General features: G+C 40.9%; 1 protein-coding gene across 4 annotated transcripts in view; it reads left to right on the forward strand.

The window, feature by feature from the left end:
• Positions 1–20714, forward strand: part of GMIP (GEM interacting protein) — a 94796-nt gene that overhangs the window by 26587 nt on the left and 47495 nt on the right. For all 4 annotated transcript variants that reach the window (XM_060763867.2, XM_060763864.2, XM_060763865.2 and 1 more), the window contains 3 exons: positions 14582–14675; positions 15435–15510; positions 19580–19640. In XM_060763867.2, the coding sequence (XP_060619850.2) occupies positions 14582–14675; positions 15435–15510; positions 19580–19640 (231 nt within the window). The remainder of the gene's footprint in view (positions 1–14581; positions 14676–15434; positions 15511–19579; positions 19641–20714) is intronic.

Raw genomic sequence — 20714 nt, forward strand, 5'->3', positions numbered from 1 at the left:
CCACAAGTAATTTCAGCTGTTTTCTTCCTAGAAGTCTTTGAAAATCATACAGGCTATTCACAATTAGGGACATATTCTGTGTAAAATTCATAGACAGTTGTTTTGTGCAGAAAGCAGCAATTTCTCTGCAGGAATTGCACGGAAATTGCATTATCTGTGTGGAAAATTATATTTCAGTGTAGAAATGTTAATTCTTGTGCAGAAAATGTTGTTTTCTTTGCAAATCAACCAAGTGAATAAGTATAATAATTGTATAATAATTTCACTTGGATTATTATTATTATTATTATTATTATACTTATTCTGTGTAAAAATTTCACTTGGTTTATTATTATTATTATTATTATTATTAGTATTATTATACTTATTCTGTGTAAAAATTTCACTTGGTTTATTATTATTATTATTATTATTATTGAGAGCATTTCTATCCCATCCTTCTCGCCTCCGAAGAGGGACTCAGGATGGCTACCAACAGGCACCATTTGGTGCCAAACAATAAAACAAGCATAATATACAATTAACCTACATTAAAAACAATTATAGATACATTTAAACAGTTCGCCGTTTCACCTCATCTTCCAAATCAATCCATTGCCAAGTACTCAGTTACAGCTCTCTTCTTCCGATCCTTCTGACCCTTCCAACTTTGTCCTCAGCTTATCTCAATTGCTGCAAACTGAGTTCAAAGCACAAACTATTTTACACTCAATTAACTCAGCAGAAGGAAGAAGAATAGGATTTTTTAAAAGTCGTGTCAGAGTGAATTGAAAATATACTGCGAGGTGCTTCTGGTGTGAGAGAATTAGCCATCTACAAGGACGTTGCCCAGGGAATGCCCAGATGTGTTACCATCCTGTGTGAGGCTTCTCTCATGTCCCCACATGGAAAGCATTGAATCTTTGCCATTGTAAACCGCCCTGAGTCGCCTAAGGGCTGAGAAAGGTGGTATACAAATATAGTAAATAAATAAATAAATAAAGCTGGAGCTGACAGATGTGAGGTCACCCTGTCTTGCATATTCGAACTGCTGACCTTCAGGTTTTCAGGTCAGCAGTTTAGCCAGCACTAGGCTGTAACCCATTGTGCCACCGCAGCTGAATAGGATGTAGTGAAATGTTCTCCTGCCCAATAGGCTCAGCCAAAAGCAAACCACTTCAGTCTCTCCTAGCTGGTATGTCCTTCCTTTTACCATCTTGACCATACTCACACTGTCGCTTATCCACACGTACCCCAGTTTTCATGTGAGAAACTTTGGAGGACATATTTCCTACACATTCAGGTCTGTGATGATACTCAAACTACAGAGTTGGTGGCGACAAGCTGAATCAACATGACCTACCGACAAAGAACAGGCCCAGCAGTTTCTCAGTTTTTCTGAATTTTTGTGATCAGACTGGGTGTGTTAGTTGATACAGGGCAGACCAAACTATCCTACATATTATATCTGTAATTTTTGGGTTTGTCCCTTGTAAGCTGCCCCAAGTCTCCTAGGGGAGACAGTTGGCGGGGTATAAAAATAAAGTCATTATCATTATTATTAAGTCTAGAAATTGTATTTAAAAAGGCAAAAAACTTGGGATCAATATGAGTACTGTACTTTATCTCTTACCAAAAAAGAAACTATCCCCTTCTCTGAATAGTCTGGTGAAAAGCGAGAGCTTAGTCCAACCCAGAAGACCCTAAAAGAAGCACTGAACCCCGCTACTCTTTCTGGCCTTTTTGAATGTCTGGATGAGGAAATGGTAGCAACAGCCAAGGCTGGCCCCTAAAGTGGCATTGGCACTTTCTCCTCTCATTTATCTACAGGTCATATCAAAATCCATAATTTAGACCCCAGATCCGTCGTCGATATATACATGAGCATATACTCTAAGCTACAGTCTTTATTTTTCCCCCTCCCAGCTGCCTCCCAACTAAGTCCAGCTTGACAATCAGCAGAGTTAAGGAGGGAGACAAGCAAAGGGCTAAGAGACCCAACTTGGTTACAAGGAGGACATTTGAGAGGCACTGGCTCTCTTTTTGTTTTTCTCTTCCTCCTCCTCCTGTCTCATGAACAAGACTTCCCCGCTGTGCTTGGTGAAGCAACCCATTTAGGCAACCACATCCTGTTTGGGGGGAGCAGGGAGGGGAAGAGGAAAGGGGATTGTGGAGATTTTGTTCTATCACAAGCCCGTGCCAGTTTTTAAGATTTCGTAGCAGGTTGTAGCTTAAAGATAGGCCAGCCTTGCAGACATGCAGCAGGATGAAGCGGTGGCAATGGGTTTTCTGGGGTGAGAGGATGGATCATAATATTTCAGAGCAAACCCGAAGATTTGCATGGGCAAAAAGAGCAGTCCCTGTTAGCCATTTTGGAAAGTCATGAAAAGACCTATCCATTGTTTACACTTCCACAGCCTGGAATTGGAAGAGGTGGTTTTGTTTTTCTGTCTCGATAACAAAAAATAGGGTGATTGGCATTGATACTATACACTTTGGTGAGAGTATTTGTGCGGGAGTTGTGATGTGTTGGGATGTCTCAGGCAGCAACATTTTGTAGGATTGATCCCAAGGACTGTATTTTTAAATTATGAAAATCCAGTGAAAAAGATCAAGTGTATATAGTCAACAAGTCCATCATGTCAAAATGTTGTGTAGTCCTCTTTCTCGCATATTTTTACATTGGAAAACTCCCCCAATCTCTCTTTCTGCCTGTATTCTCAACTGCTCCATTTGAAATATTTAAACAGTGCTGACAAATTTTCTGATTCTCCTCACTCTCTCTCTCACCCACACACAGACATACACACATAGAATCACAGAATCATAGAATCATAGAGTTGGAAGAGACCTCATGGGCCATGCAGTCCAACCCACTGCCACGAAGCAAGAAAATTGCATTCAAAGCACCCCCGACAGATGGCCATCCAGCCTCTGTTTAAAAGTCCCCAAAGAAGGAGCCTCCATCACACTCCAGGGGAGAGAGTTTCACTGCTGAATAGCTCTCACAGAAGTTCTTCCTAATGTTCAAGTGGAATCTCTTTTCTTGTAGTTTGAAGCCACTACTCCGCATCCTAGTCTCCAGGGCAGCAGAAAACAAACTCTTCCCCTCCTCCCTATGACTTTCCCTCAGATTTTTATACATGGCTATAATGTTTCTTCTGAGCTTTCTCTTCTGCAGGCTAAACATGCCCAGCTATTTAAGCCACTCCTCATAGGGCTTGTTCTCCAAACCCTTGATCATTTTAGTCGCCCTCCTCTGGACACATTCCAGCTTGCCAACATCTCCCTTCAGTTGTGGTGCCCAGAATTGGGCATAGTATTCCAGATGTGGTCTAACCAAGGCAGAATAGAGGGGTAGTATGACTCCCCTGGATCTAGACACTAGACTCCTATTTATGCAGGCCAAAATCCCATTGGCTTTTTTTGCTGCTGCATCACATTGTTGGCTCATGTTTAACTTGTTGTCCATGGGGACTCCAAAATCTTTTTCACAGATACTGCTCCCGAGCCACACGTCCCCAATACTGTATCCTTGCATTTCAATTTTTTCTGCATCACTTTCTCTGATTTGGCATATCAAAAGTGTATTTAAGTGTATTTTCTGGGTGAAAAGAACAATGAAAAATGTGCAAGAATTCTTTTAATCTTTCCCAGTAGGGGAAGGTTTCTGAAGTTTTCATTTCACAACATAAGAATTAGGATGTGATTCCCCCCCCCCCCCCCCAAAGGAAGCAATAGGTAGTCTTAGCAATTTTCTTCCTGCTGTGAGAAAATCTTTTCAAAGACGTTTTGATGGCTGGGATTTATTCTTCCCAAACTATGTAGCATTAGCATTATTATGCAGAAAATGGCATTTTCTGCACAGAAAATAATATTAACTGAAACAAGGTTAAAATGCTGTTTTGTGCATAGAAAGCTCTGTAATTGGGAAACATTCTGCACATGGTATTTTGGGGCGGAAAATTATATTTCTGTGTAGAAAAAAGCACCTTCTATGTAGGAAAGTAAACTGCGTCTGTTCCTTGAGAAGCCAGATCTGGCCATGATGGTACATGCCTTAGTAACATCCTGTCTGGATTACTGTAACATTCTCTATGTAGGGCTGCCTCTGAAGAGTGTTTGGAAACCACTCTTCCACTGGTCCAAAGAGCTTCAGCTGGTCTGAAGAACTGCAGCCAGGTTGCTCACTGGGGCTGCCTGCAGATAGTGGTCAACCCCCATGTTGCAGCAGCTCCACTGGCTGCCAGTCTCTTTCTGGGCACAATTCAAAGTGCTAGTTATGGTTTTTAAAGCCCTAGGCAGTTCAGGTCCTGGCTATTTGGCCGACAACATCCTCTTGTACAAACCTACCTGAGCCCTGGGATCTTCTAGAGGCATTCTCTCCTGACGTTTCGCCTTCATCTATGGCAAGCATCCTCAGAGGTAGTGAGGTCTGTTGGAACTAGGAAAAAGGGTTTATATATCTGTGGAATGACCGGGGTGGGACAAAGAACTCTTGTCTGCTGGAGCTAGGTGTGAATGTTTCAACTGACCACCTTGATTAGCATTTGATGGCCTGGCAGTGCCTGGGGCAATCTTTTGTTAAGAGGTGATTAGATGTCTCAGATAGTTTCCTTTTCTGTTTTGCTGTTGTAATTTTAGAGTTTTTTTTAATACTGGTAGCCAGATTTTGTTCATTTTCATGGTTTCCTCCTTTCTGTTGAAATTGTCCACATGCTTGTAGATTTCAATGGCTTCTCTGTGTAGTCTGACATGGTGATTGTTAGAGTGGTCCAGCATTTCTGTGTCCTCAAATAATATGCTGTGTCCAGGTTGGTTCATTAGGTGCTCTGCTATGGCTGACTTCTCTGGTTGATGTACTCTGCAGTGCCTTTCATGTTCCTTGATTCATGTTTGGGCGCTGCGTTCAATTGACTTTTCTGGAAGACACCAAGAATGGCATGTCACCATTTAAATAGATTGCAAGCCTCATATGATACTGTTTAATATTTTTCAGAAACGATTACAGAGAAATAATAATAAACAATAATAAACTTTATTTATACCCCACCACCATCTCCCTGAAGGGGACTCAGGGTGGCTAACATGAGGCCAAGCCCAAAGATACAATACAGCAAAATAAAATACAAAATATAAAACAACAAAAATTACAGCAGAATAAAAAACATAAATAGCAAATTGACATAATATAAAATCGAACACAATGGGCAGGCCAAATGGATGAGGTAAAATAATAAAACCCTGGATGAGGTAGGAATACAAAAAGTGTAATTGAGAGGAGCCCCACAAGGATGAACAGTGAGGTTAAGCTTTCAGTTTAGGATGGGGGAAAAGTGCATCATAGGGGCACCACTGTAGGTGGAACAGACAGAAATGGGACAGTGGTCACTCTCCAAAGGCACAACGGAAGACCCAAGTTTTCAGATTTTTCTTAAAGGCTGCTAAGGTGGGGGCTTGCCTGATCTCACCTGGTAGTGAGTGGACTTCTGACCACTGCTGGTTCTGCACTGCATTTTGCCTGCATTTTGCCCACAGCCATTATGTGCCCTCCAGATTTGCCATGGTTGTCTGTTTTACGCCAGCTGGGTACTGGGTATTCACTATGAGAGAGGCTGGAACTGAGTTGACTGCACAAGACTGCAGCTTCCACTCAGTATTATTTATTCATTATTACACCTTTTTTTGTTTACTTTTTAAAAAAGAAGCATAAACAATAATCAGATCTCTGATGTTTCTAGGTTGAGGGCGCTTTTGTTTACTTTTTATATTTATATATTACCTTGCTGCCAAACAACACAGGAAAACTCACAATTCTTTTCATTTACGTATTTTCAAAACCTTCTGCTGTTTACCCTTCTTGCCAGATCACTAAGCAAAGTGGCTGGCAATACAAAGTACCGAAAACAAAATAGATGTGCAATAAAAACAACCGAAAAAACAGACCCATAAAAGCAGCAGGAATTAAAAAAAAAAAAAAAGGGGGGGGGGAGAGTCTCAACTGCCAAGGAAAGCAAAATCAAAGAGCAAACACAGAAGCCAGATTTATCCAACAGCAGACCTGTCAATTGAATCTCAAGGTAGGTTATAGGTAGCTTGCCAAACTACGGCTCCCAGGATTCCATAGTACTGAGCCATGGCAGTTGAAAGTGGTGTCAAACTGCATTAATTCTACAGTGTAGGTGCACCCTCACTCTCTGCCTAATACACAACACATAGAAGGCAATGGACTAACATGATTGCAGGTTTTTTGTGACACTCGTCATAATCTGGTCATGATTGACTGGGAAGTGCTGATGTCATACTGAGTCCAAGCAGCATTGATGATGTCACAAACAGCCTCAGCAACAGCAAGGAGGAGCAAGAAAAGTCCAGAGCTTGGTAAACAGGCCAGGCAGAGGACTGCAAAACCAACTCCCAGATTTGAGAGAAAGGGTAAGGGATGGAGGTGAAACCTGAAAGTTAAAGGGCCATGTAGATATGAATGCCTAGAAGTATGGTGTGCATACTGATCATATATGTGTGCCAAGAAAGAGGGGAAAATATGGGATTAATTTTCCCCATGCAGTATTTCAGGTGACGGTGTTGGCAATGATGATGAATAGCAAATCATTATAAGGTAACCTGAAAAACTGTTGTGTTGTTGTTTGGGCATTGTCCCACTTTATCCCAGGAAATGTTTAGCCTCTTGATGTGAATCTGGTCCCTTGTCCTGATTAAAATCTTGTTGATTCCCTTTGGAGAAACACAAAGTAGCAGCAGGTAGCATGGTGGTTCACACTCTTGTACATCTCAGACAGACTACTGCAACACATCCAATGTGGGGTTGCCTTTGAAGACTGTTTGGAAGCTTCAAATAGTCCAATGGATGGCAGCCAGGTTTCTAACTGGAGAGGGGCACAGGGGAGCACACAACAACCTTGCTGCACCAGCTCCACTGGCTGCCAGCCTGCTACCAAGCATTATTCAAAGTGCTGGCTTTAGTCTATAAAGCCCTAAATGGTTCTGGCCCAACTTACCTGTCTGAAGGTATCTCCCTCTATGAAGCATTTCAGAGATTAAGATCGTCCGGGGCAGGCCCGTAGCCAGGATTTTGATTCGGGGGGGGGGGGGGCTGAGTTTGAGTGAAAGACGGTCTACCCTAGCAAACCTTTTGTATCGTTACCCCAATACTCCCATGCATTTGGGATATATTGAGTATGGTGATCAGATCATGACATGAATAAACATAACAGTTTAAATAATGTACCAGTAAGGCCTTCTCGCAGACCACCATGAGAATTTCGGGGGGGGGGAGGCTGAAGCCTCCCCAAGCCCCCCCCCCCGACTACATGCAGGTTGGTGGGGACAAGAGACAAGGCCTTCTCTGTGGTGGCCCCTCGGCTATGGAACTCCCTCCCCAGGGAAATTAGCTCAGCCCCCTCCCTCCTGTCCTTCAGGAAGAAAGTTAAATCCTGGTTGTAGGACCAAGAGTTTGCACAGTGATAGCGTAACAATTGATATCTCAGTGCAATAATGAACAATTGCAGATGACAATTGGAATGGCTCTTGACTTATGCTCTTGGACTGTGTGATTTTAAATAATTTATATGTTTTAATGATGTGATTTTAATGTATATGTTGTTTTATTCTGATATATGTAATATGGTTAAGGTTCTTAATTTATAGTATATGTTATTGTCTAGATTTCATGTTTTGGTTTTCACATGTATGTATGGCATTACAGTTTGCCACTATTATGTTGGAAACTGCTTTGAGTCCCCTCAGAGGTGAGAAAAGCAGTATATAAATGCAGGAAGGAAAGAAAGAAAGAAAGAAAGAAAGAAAGAAAGAACAGCAGAGGGAAGGATAGGATAAGAGACAGGACTCATGCCTTACTGCCTGCAACCCACCCATCCTTATAATCCCATGAGCTGCAACACAATATAAAGTTTACTCACTGTTTGAGGTATTATACTGTGAGCTTTTTAAAAAATGGTAAAAGTTCAACAGAGCTGCAAATGCTTTACAACTACACCCATTCTATGTTGTTGTTGTTCCTTCAAGTCATTTCAGTTATGCTAACCTTAAGGCAAATATATCACAGGGTTTTCTTGGCACGATTTATTTATTTATTTGTGTATTTACCATATTTATACCTTGCCTTTCTCAACCCCATAGGGGACTCAAGACAGCTTACATACAATATATAGGCAGCGATTCAATGCCATGCAAACATACATAGTAAAATAAACATATACCTTAAAACAATAATTAAAAAGAGAGTAAATCTTAAAACCACTTATTTACAATCATGTTATCCAAAATCATAGTCCATGGTCATTCCAAATTGTCATTACACTATTCCATATTCTCTAGTGCATTGGTTCTCAACCTATGGGTCCCCAGGTGTTTTACCCTATAACTCCCAGAAATCCCTGCCAGTTAACCAGCTGTTAGGATTTCTGGGAGTTGAAGGCCAAAACATCTGGGGACCCACAGGTTGAGAACCACTGCTCTAGTGGGTTACTAACTGAACACTTGATCCCACACCCACATCTTTAGCCTTTTCCTGAAGATCAGGAGGGAGGGGGCTGAGCTAATTTTACCAGAGAGGGAATTCCATAGCCGCAGGCCACCACTGAGAAGGCCCTGTCTCTCGTCCTCACCAACCGCACCTGTGAAGAAGGCAGTTTATTCAGAAGGGCTTTTCTTTTGCTTATTTGATTCTGAAAGAATGTGACACCCGCTGAATTTCTACACTGGAGCAGGGATTCAAATTTTGGTTTCCAAAGTCATTGTCCATTGCTCAAAGCACTAGGGTGTGAAGGGGGTGCGAGAGGAAGGGGCAGGCAGGTGGCTGGTGCAAGTGGCAGTGAGGAAAAGCAGCGAGAGGGAAAGATGGGCAGGTGGAGGGTGGGTGGTTGGTGCAGTGGTACTTGGCAGGCTGTACCAATGGCTTGTGCAGACCATATGTGGCTCACAGACCATATGTTGTACAGGCAAGATTGTGCCCCCTCCTCTCCTTCGTGTCTCCTCCTCTCCTTTTGTGCCTCCTTTCTTGAACCAAATGAGTGTTAATTCACTTTACAGCAATGCAGCTAAGGGAAAAATTGGGAGGAGAAGGGAGAAACTGAGACATTTTAAAAGTGACTAGACAAAAGATTAAAAAGTGGGACAACAGACGAGCCATCAGGACTGATCCTACCAAATTAGGATAGTGGAGGGTATGTCATGCCTTTTAACCCAGGGTGGGACTTTTCTAAACTTCTCAGAACGAAGTTTGACTTGCTTCTCCTGAAAACCTTTCTTTAAACCTTTTTTAAAAGCTGCAGGGTTTCCTTCACTGTTTAACATAAAAATGTCATGTTTTCAAGGCCAAAAATGGATTTCTGCACACTTTTAGTTTTTTGCCTTCATATTTCTTGGCATTTTAAACAATTCATGTAACACCCGGAAGGTCCCAAGGGCAGAAAATTGGCTTCTGGATCTGCCGCAGTTGCACGCGCCTGCTTCAAAACCATTATTTTTTCCTGGCCTATTTCATTGGAAAACCATAAATTACCTCCCCATTTCTTCTGCAAGTTCAAATTTAACACACAAAATAACTAGGTGGTTTAGCTAGTCTTGCGGCTTTTGATGAGTGCTATTTTGCTGAGGCTTCTGCCACTGGCAACATGCCGAACTTCTGTAGGCTAGGCTCCCTTCACTTAAAGCTATACATTTATTCACATTTCTGGGGGGGGGGGGCTGTCAAACCTGTATTAGCCTGAGCCACAGTAGCTTACTATTCAGATATACTCTTATATACTTTTTGAAACATAGCAACATTACCCTTTAGTGGCCGCAGTGCCTGTTGCACGGGTGTGGCTGCTCAAGGAATATTGGGAACTGTACAGTTGTAAGTACTGGAAATCCTGGTATAAAACCCTTATGGTTCCCACAGAATCACCTATAACTCTTTTTTTGTATTTTGAGTTGAGGAGAAGTAACTCAGTTCCCAGGTGATGCTGCAATGAAGCTTGGAATTCACTAATACGTTGTGTGTTGAGTACTTACCCAACACAGAATGCATGTATATACTCCAAAAAGGCAGGAGTCACCTACCTTGCATGCCTTTATTAAATATGCCAATAAAAATGATTTTTTAAAAGCAGTTTCAACTTGATATTAAAAAGAATGAAGGGAAATGGCACAAAGCAATCTTAACCTATCTGAAGGAACACAGATAGCTTGTTTTCTGCTGTTTCAGAGGGTAGGACCGAACTAATTGATTCAAATATAGTAGGAGCTCCATATCTATGGGATAACGTCCCAACTGCAGTTTCTTTATGCTGTGAATGTGATTGAACATCATTAAATTACCCAACTTCTGGTCCCAGCATACCATAGAATTGCACCAGAGCACATCTCTAGGAATTTGCTTAGGTCCTCCAACTCAACTCAGTAGTATCTTTTGGGGAAAGCATTCCATAGAATTGCCTGGAGGACCTAGCAAATTCCCGAGAGACTGTTTACTCTAAAGCACAGACAAGTGAAACCACACATGTGGGTTTTATGGTTACTGTAACAAGGGAAATTCTGGTTTCCTGATGGTAAGAAGTATTTGTCCATGGGTTGGGTTGATGCATGTCATAAGGTGGTGGACCATCCTTTATTGGAGATCTTTAAACAGAGATGGATATCCACATCTCGTGGAAATTACAACTCGTCCAACACTTGGCAGCCAGATTAATAACTGGGGCGACTTACAGGGAGCGGTCAGCCTCCCTGTTTAAGGAGCTTCATTGACTGCCATTCATCTTCTGGTCCCAATTCAAGGTATGGGTTCTGACCTATAAATCCCTAAACAGTTTGGGACCCACCTACCTTCGTGACCTTATCTCTCTCCATGAACCAGCCCGAGTTCTTCGTTCTTCAGGGGAGGCTCTCCTTTCGCCCCTGCCAGTTTCTCAGGCTCGCCTTGTGGGTACAAGGGAGAAAGCCTTCTCCTCTGTGGCCCCCCGACTCATTGCCTGAAAAGATTAGGAAAGCCCCTACCCTAGTAACCTTTAAAAAAGAATCTCAAGACCTGGCTTTGCCGTTGCACCTTTGGAGAGTAGTCACATAATCTTAAGCTATTGCTCCCCTCAACGTTCTTGTCCTAGATGTACACCCCCCCCACCCTTGTACGAAGGTCTGTCAATCACCTTGTCTCTCTATGAGTTCTTCTTTGCAAATAATTCTGCTCCTTTATCTCACCCTGAGTTTTTAAACCATTTTATGTACATGTCTGAATTCAGCTGCACATTGGGCCAGTGTCAGTCCTGCCATGTTTTAATGGTCCAAGTGCATTACTTGGCTTCAAACTACAAGAGAGGAGATTCCATCTGAACATGAGGAAGAACTTCCTGACTGTGAGAGCCATTCAGCAGTGGAACTCTCTGCCGCGGAGTGTGGTGGAGGCTCCTTCTTTGGAAGCTTTTAAACAGAGGCTGGATGGCCATCTGTCAGGGGTGATTTGAATGCAATAGTCCTGCTTCTTGGCAGGGGGTTGGACTGGATGGCCCATGAGGTCTCTTCCAACTCTTTGATTCTATGATTCTGTGATTCTATGACTTGCTCATTTTTCTTAAAAGCACATATATGTTGGTATTTGTTCAGTTACATTTTCATTTTTCTCCTTTGTGGGTTTAAAAAAATGTAATTTAGTTCCATTTTAACGTTGATCTTTTTGTATGGCTTGACTATCTTATATTTTGAATTGTTAGTTGCCTTGAATCCTACTTTAGAGAGAAGGCAAGGTGTGGAAATGATGATGACAATGATGGTTGTTACTGAGATTTGATGCTTTCATGTAAAGACCTATGGTGTCAATTTTGTATCTGTGGAGCATCAGAGGTAGAAGATATCATAAAATAACTGCTTAGTTGTAATTTGTATAAGAAAGAGAGGAACCAATACCTCGAGCCGTACATTATACAGAAAACACACTGGGATCCTTATATTAAAACTAGATTTTTATTGGCCAGCCAGAATGCTAAAATAATATACAAAACTTCCCTTTTTCTATTTAAAGAAATTCAGATGAGAACTGCATATTTGGAGTCGATTGGTGTAAATTGTAGGGGTGATGCAGACATTTGATCTGTATCAGGATTTTGACCCCTTGCCAACAGCTTATTTTAACTTTGGTTGTAATGTGGGTTGTATGCTCTATGTGTATGTGTTTAATGTATTTGGCAAATGTTTTGATACGTCCGAATCAATAAGTATCTACGGTTTCAGTTGTGTCAATTCCAAACAGACAATGGGAACATCTGAATGAAATAACCACAGATAGGATCTCGTAGCACAATTACGAAAAGTGACACTACCTGGAACATGTCACAATATTCAGAGACTATTTCACGGATTCCTGGATTTTGGATAGCATCCAAATCTTTGGTGGGCCAAAGGTACAGTCAGGCCCCTTCTACACTGTCCTTATATCCCAGTATCTGATCCCAGATTATCTGCTTATCTTAGATTATATAGCAGTGGAGACTCATGTAATCCAGTTTAAAGTAGATTACCTGGGATTGGATCTTGGGATATAAAATCAGTGTAGAAGTAACATCTGGCAAACTGTAAAACTAAGAAGAGGAAGAGGGAGATAGCAGCATATCACTCTGTATGAACAGTTTGGCACTGTTGGTAGTCCCGTTTTTCAGTAAACCTGCCCATGGTGGTCTCCACCCCCTGGATAGTATAGGTGATATTCGTCTTGAGGAAAATTCCAGTTCAACTCTACACATTGTATGTTTGGCTTTACTTTTGGTTTTAAGTATTCAATAAGCCCCAGTCAGTGGTTTTCAAATGAGTAGAGCAGATTTTCATTCAGACTTTGAGCTGCTTTGAGTCTCTTTATTCAGTCGCTTCCGACTCTTTGTGACCTCATGGACCAGTCCACGCCAGAGCTCCCTGTTGGTCTTCACCACCCCCAGCTCCTTCAAGGTCAAGCCAGTCCCTTCAAGGATGCCATCCATCCATCTTGCCCTTGGTTGGCCCCTCTTCCTTTTCCCTTCCATTTTCCCCTGCATCATTGTCCTCTCCAAGCTTTCCTGTCTTCTCATGATGTGGCCAAAGTACTTCATCTTGGCCTGTAATATCCTTCCCTCCAGTGAGCAGTTGGGCTTTATTTCCTGAAGTATGCACTGGTTGGATCTTCTTGCATTCCAAGGCACTCTCAGAATTTTCCTCCAGCATCACAGTTCAAAATCATCTATCTTCCTTTGCTCGGCCTTCCTTATTGTCCAGTTCTCACAGCCATATGTTACTACGAATACCACTGCTTTTACTATGTGGATCTTTGTTGCCAGTGTGATGTCTCTACTCTTCACTATTTTATTGAGATTGGTCATTGCTCTCCTCCCAAGAAGTGAATGTCTTCTGATTTCCTGGCTGTAGTCTGCATCTGCAGTAATCTTTGCACCTAGAAATACAAAGTCTGTCACTGCCTCCATGTTTTCTCCCTCTATTTGCCAGTTATCAATCAGTCGGGTTGCTATAATCTTGGTTTTTTAATGTTTAACTGTAACCCAGCTTTGAGTCTCCTTATGGTGAGAAAAATGGTGTATTATTATTAATAATGATAATACTTCTGCTGGTTCTGTGACTTTTCATTTGTATTTTGATTCTGTAGCCCACTTGTTGATGGATGTCCAGAATCAGCAGCATCCATCATGGTCCTTTTTATCCTGGGTGTCAACAGAGCCAGTATAGACTTCATTTTGGTTTGTTTCTCCATAGTGCTAATGAGTTAGATACTCTTAGTTCCACTCCTCAGCTGAGACCTCTCTGACTTGGTTGGACCTGCTGGTAGTTACATTACCGCCAGCACAGCTCTCAGCATCCTTGGAGCAGTTAAGCCCCCCATTACAACAAGGTGGCACCCATCAGGTAAAAAGATCTCAGCTGGCATTTGAAAACAACAAACATTGACAAAATCACTATCTGTCAACTGCAAAAGGCAGCCTTACTTGGATATGTGATATGAAATTCAGCATATAGATCTCATTTTCTGTGTCATACTGTGTTTTTGTGTCAGTAAAATAATAATAATAATAATAATAATAATAATAATACAATAACAACAATGCAATCTAGGATCAGCACTTTGGCTACTCTCTTCATTGTCTGGATTAAAAACTAGGGTTGGTTCACCACTCCTGTGACACTATGATATGCCATGGGCCACAGCGAGATTCTGAGTTACGTTAGTGTATTAATGACTCAAGCGGATTTCAACAGAAGCCAAGACTCTTGTGTAATTGTGCCAGACAGTAAGGGCAGGGTAGAGCTAGCATATGGGTGTGTGAGTGGTGTGTGTTGGATTATGACTCTGGAAGACCAGGGTTCAAATCCCCACTCAGCCATGGAAACCCGCTGGTGATCTTTAGCAAGGCGCACACTCTCAGGCTCAGAAGAAGGCAAACCTCTCAGAATAAATCTTGCCAATAAAACTTCAGGATAGGATCACCGTTAGTCATAGTCAATTTGAAGGCACCAAACAACAACAAAAGGGCTAGAGTGCATAGTTATTTTTAATCAATTGAACAAATCCTCACTAAAAAGTATCATTAATCACATTTTTCCTTTGCAGATCTCAACAGCCAAGCAAAAGTGACTGAAAACAAGAAACGCTACAGTGAAATTTTCCGGAGTCTAGATGCCCTGGAAATTTCAATTGGAAATGCGTATGTATCCAAGGAAGGCTTCATAATACTTATGATAATTCAGTACTCACCGCCACATGCAGTTGTAGACACTGGAGAAACATTAATGTAGATGGGAATGTATAAATCATGAAATCCAGCATGATATAGTAGCTAGAGTACTGGATTTGGACCAAAGCCTCATGTTGAAACATCCATTCAAGTTGTTTTCTGACAATACCTAATAGTTTTTAACATAAATATGTAATTGGCAATACTCATTTCCCATTCAATCAGAGAATCCGATAGAATTATAGAGTTGGAAGAGACCACATGGGTCAATCAGTCCAACTTCCTTCAGTGCAGGAAAAATAGAATCAATGCACCACAACAGATGGCCACCCAGCTTCTGTTTAAAAGTCTCCAAAGAAGGAACCTCCATTTCACTCCGAGGCAATGGGTTTCACTGTTGAACAACTCTAATCATGAGGATGTTCTTCCTAGTATTAATGTGAAAGCTCCTTTTCTGTAATTTGAACCCATTGCTCCGAGTTATATTCTCCAGGGCAGCAGAAAATTTTAGAAACTGCAGTGATTTTTTTCCAGTTGTATTTTCCCCCAGATATATCAATGCATTTAGATATAGATTAAGTAAAAATGCCAATGTATAGTGGTATCCAGTACCCAGTATTAGAGGCGGCTTCTTCATTCTGCATAACGGTGTATTGCCATGTGCTGTTCAGTCCTCATAGCAATCTGTCTTTTATGTGATTTCTACCATTGGTTCTTTCTAATTTGCAGGGCTGTTGATATGTTCATTGATGATGTTAATGACAATGGTACACAAATGTCAAACCCACAGGAGGAAAATCTCCAGGTATGATGAACATGTAAGGTGAATTGTGTGTGTGTGTGTGTGAAAAACCGAGGCAAGTATGTGTTTACCCAGACCTTGCATCTTCCCTTTGAGCAAAAGTAACACCATTTCATTCTTTACATGATCAACTCTCCAACAAGATTTGATGAAAGACTAATGGCAAGATAGACGCTCTGGGGCAGAGAATGGGAGTGAAGGTGTTGGTTTGGCCACAAGGAATAGCATTACGACAGAGAACAATAACTCATAACCCTGGCTAGATGTGCAACCTGTACAGAAGACAAAGGGGCATAGCATCCAAAGGGGAAACCTTTTCCTTTAGGAGCCCAAAGAACCAGGATGGCAGTGCCATTTTCTTCTCCCTTGCCTTCCTTATCTTTAAATAGTATAAAATTAGAGAGTTGCCATATCTGGAGGCTGCAAAGTGCTCCATTGCACCTAGAAATGTTGCAATGGAGCTTTCGAGAGGGGAAGGGAGATTTCCTCCTCAAAAGCTCAGTTACTTTATTTCCAGGTGCAACAGAGTGCTTCGCAGCTTCCAGTATTTCTGCCCCTGTGCAAATGATGGCATGAGAGAGAATGTAACCACCCCCTGCAAAATTCTGGGGTTTGGACTCTCTGTTATGCTATTTAAATGCTGGTTCCACATGGAATTTTGACCTGTCTGGAAGGACCCTGAGATCTTTTGAACACTCAAATGCAGTGGTTCTCAACCTGTAGATCCCCAGGTGTTTTGGCCTAAAACTCCCAGAAATCCCACACAGTTTACCAGCTCAGGATTTCTGGGAGTTGAAGGCCAAAACATCAGGTAACCCACAGGTTGAGGACTACTGCTTTAGTGGGTCTCTGCAGGTGACATAGCAGAACCTTCTCCAATAACATTCCTCTATGTCATTGTGGTATGTGTTATTTTTATTATTTTTAAATGACATATAATAATAATAATAATAATAATAATAATATTAATAACCTTAACTTAACTGCTTAAGGGCTTAACTGCTTCTATGATGTTGAGAGCTGTGCTGGCGGTAGTGTAAACTACCAGCAGGTTCAACCAAGCCAGAGTGGTCTCAACTGAGAAGTAGAACTAAATGCACCCAACCCATTTAAATATGGTGAAACAAACACTAAAGAAGTCTATACTGGCTGGGTTGTCACCCTGGATAATAAGGACCGTGGTGAGTGCTTCTCCTGGGCACCCATTGACAAATGAGCTACAGGAACCAGGACCCACTGCTGAGCAACCAGGGCATGGGCCTGTAGGGCAACTGGAAGCAAAGCAATGACAGAAGTGGCAGAAATTTTCAGTGCCACAGAACCGAACTGTCATGAACTGCTATTATAGAAAGACAGAGTTTTAGAGCACAATACTCCTGACCTCACAATCGTGTTAAAAACACAATTGTCGATGTTGCAATCCCAGGTGATAGCAGGATTGAAGAGAAACAACTAGAAAAGCTGACACAATATGAGGATTTAAAGATCGAACTGCAAAGACTCTGGCACAAGCCAGTCAAGGTGGTCCCAGTGGTGATCGGCACACTGGGTGCAGTGCTTAAAGTCCTTAGCCTGCACTTAAACACAATCGGCACTGACAAAATTACATCTGTCAGCTGCAAAAGGCCACCTTACTGGGATCTGCACGCATTATTCGCCGATATATCACATAGTCCTAGACACTTGGGAAGTGTCCGACATGTGATCCAATACAACAGCCAGCAGAGTGATCTTGTCTGCTGTGGACTCATCTTGTTGTTTTTCAAATAATAATAATAATAATAATAATAATAATAACAACAACAACAACAACAACAACAACTGCATTTTTGTATCCCACCACCATCTCCCTGAAGGGACTCGGGGTGGCTTACATGGGGACCAAGCCCAGTCAACACAATTAAAAACATGAAACAATAAAATACAATAAAAACATCATAAAACATAACCATCATATGTTATGTCATAAACATAATAAACATTTCTGTTCTTCTGTACTATCTTTTGTACTTGTTGACATCAAATAGAATATTTTATTCGCGTCTTTGAATGAGTGTTGTTTTAATTTCTAGACATATCAGAACTATATATATATCTTCTCCACCTTAATTTCTTTTCTTAAGACCTTATCACACAAGGCAGATGGATCGCAATTACAGCAGGATAACAGCCTGACGTATGACATGGTATCATTCTCTTTTATTGTTCTCTTGATGGGAGACTGTTGGAAGGCAATTCTTTTACAAAATGAGATCATTGATGGCTTTCTAGGGTATCTTCCACCAGAACAATGTTGGAAGAGGAGTAATGTCACATGATAAATGCCAACCAAAGACACTATTGTCCTGCTGTAATTGCAATTTGCCTGCTTTGTGTGATAAGCTCATTAGAATTGTAATGCATCAGTGAAATGGCATTTTCATAGTATATCATAATAGCCTAAATTCTCTTATTAGTTCTAACTGCAGTAGAGCTGTGGAATCACTGAGATATACCTTTAGTCCTTAACATATCATGTTGTTTTGCCAGATTATACCAAGTGGAAATTGCTTAAGCTGTAATAGCAATGAAAGCTGATTTTTGATGCTGTATATGACACTCTTGCCACACTTGTGCTGTAATAATGTGATTTGCAGGGTTTTTTTCTTCTTCTGCATTAATGCCATTGTCACCAACCCATGTTCCCTACCTTATGGTTCATGATTAGTTTGCTTCAAAATATGATCCATAATAATGTTATTACGGCATAATGATGGGTGCACTGGGGGCCCTTCCACACAGCCCTGTATCCCAGAATATCAAGTCAGAAAATCCCACATTATCTGTTTTGAACTGGGTTATTTGAGTCCACATTCAGATAATGTGGGATTTTCTGCCTTGATATCCTGGGATATAGGGCTGTGTGGAAGGGCCTCAGGATGTCCTAAGCTTCCTGGACTCCTATCTGCTTATTTTCTCCACCATCATTATAAAGCTCCATTTCTTGTATAGAGCACAGTTGAACTCCAACAGGGAGAACCATGATGTTGGGCAATAAGGCTGAGACAAAAGTGGGACCAAAGTGTTGCTTATGGTGGTATAAAGACCTACAGTAGAGTCTTGCTTACTCAGCCTTCGCTCATTCAACATTCTGTATTATCCAACGCAGTCTGCCTCCTGCCTGGATCCACAGCTGTTTCATACATTGCGATGTTTTGGTACTAAATTCATAAATACAGTAATTACTACATAACGTTATTGTGTATTGAACTGCTTTTTCTGTTAATTTGTTGTAAAACATGTTGTTTTGGTGCTTAATTTGTAAAATCATGACTTAATTTGATGTTTAATAGGCTTTTCCTTAATTCCGCCTTATTATCCAACATTTTCGCTTAGCCAACATTCTTCCGGCCCGTTTATGTTGGATAAGAAAGACTCTACTGTATTTACTAAGTCACAAACCAACAATTGCTTGAAAGGATTTACTCTAACTGAGACTAACCAACAATATGCCCACCTATATTTCTTTGTATTATAGTGCAAAAGTGCAATTTCAGGCATGCACTGTAATAAATATTTTTGTAATAGGAAGAAAAAAAGAAGACTTTTTTTTAGAATTAGGAGAAAGAAATCCCTTCAGACCATTAGATCTCTTCAGCAAATTGCGCCCTTGATTTTCACACAATCTTTCGAAGGGTTTTGGTGTACATCCAACAAATCACTACAAAAACAGCCATCCAAAAAGAATGGATGCTATTTGCAACTAGCAACACCTGAAAAAATCCAAAGAGTTCTGTTATGAGGATGCACATTTCTTCCAACCATTCTGTAAGAGATCGTGATCTAGGGCTTTGAGGCAAACTCAGAATAAGGGTCTTTCCACTCAGCCCTATATCCCAGAATATCAAGGCAGAATAACCCACAATATCTGCTTTGAACTGGGTTATCTGAGTCCGCATTGCCATATAATCCAGTTCAAAGCAGGTAAGATTGCTGTGTTAGGTAAAGTAAATGAAGATTTGTGAGGGCTAATTTCCCCCATTAAAAAAAAGAAGTTACATTTTAATTTTTCTCACACCTTTTTGTGTTTCAGCAAGAAATTTTCCATATTTGTGAAAAAAATGTGGAGGAAGGAGAACCAACAAACATGTCAGGTAATTGCAAAGGAGCTTAAACATGCTTCCCCTTGTTCCTTCAAAATACCAGATTTTATATAGTAGCATGTTGCTGTGTGTGCCTGGGAATTGTGTTATCATTTTATCAGTGAGTTTACATTAGTTCTTTAGCCTTATTTTTTAAAAAAATGATCACTGTATGGTTTGCAGGAACAGTTTTTTATGCGGCCATCCCTCCACATTTGTGGGTTAAACATTTGGACTTGATTAGTCTCAGGCTGCTGTATTTGGGCTGCCGTATATACACAACTGTATAGGTCCTCTAGCATGATTCTGTTACCATATTGTGGCAGAAGTTGACCATACAGTCACACTGGAAGACCTAAAATACACAGGGAAGTGTTCCCCTGGGTAAAATATACATATTGTATTTGTAATATTTATTTATATTCACTGTTTTTGCACTTTAGCAGGGACTCTACACTCCTAATCCCCTCAAATGTGGAGGCACTGCATTTTAATTTTTGATGCCTTATAGTTTATTTTTGTTACACCATTAATTACATTGTAGGGGCTATGGTGGCACAGTGGGTTAAACCGCTGAGTTGTTGAACTTGCTAACCGGAAGGTCGGTGGTTCGAATCCATGGGATGGGGTGAGCTCCTATTGTTAGCCCCAGCTTCTGCCAACCTAGCAGTTTCAAAACATGCAAATGTGAGTAGATCAATAGATGCCGCTCCAGCAGGAAGATAAAGGCATTCCATGCAGTTCATGCTGGCCACATGACCTTGGAGGCATCTATGAACACCATTCTAAGAGATGGTGCTCATCTCTTAGAAATTGAGATGAGCACCACCCCCCAGAGTCGGAATCAACTCGACTTAATGTCAAGGGGAAACCTTTACCTTTACCTTATTAAATTGTAACAGCATACTAAGCATGTATAAACAAACAAGAAAAAAATCAACATTCTATTTAAAACATATCCAAAACATGTTTAAAACATGGTATATACAAATAAAAACATAATTTAAAACCATTTTTAAATTGTGGTATATGCAAATAAAACATATTTAAAATTTATGAGCTACATGATACATATAAATAGAAATA

This window comes from Anolis sagrei, chromosome 2 (assembly GCF_037176765.1).
Source record: "Anolis sagrei isolate rAnoSag1 chromosome 2, rAnoSag1.mat, whole genome shotgun sequence".
NCBI lineage: Eukaryota > Metazoa > Chordata > Lepidosauria > Squamata > Dactyloidae > Anolis > Anolis sagrei.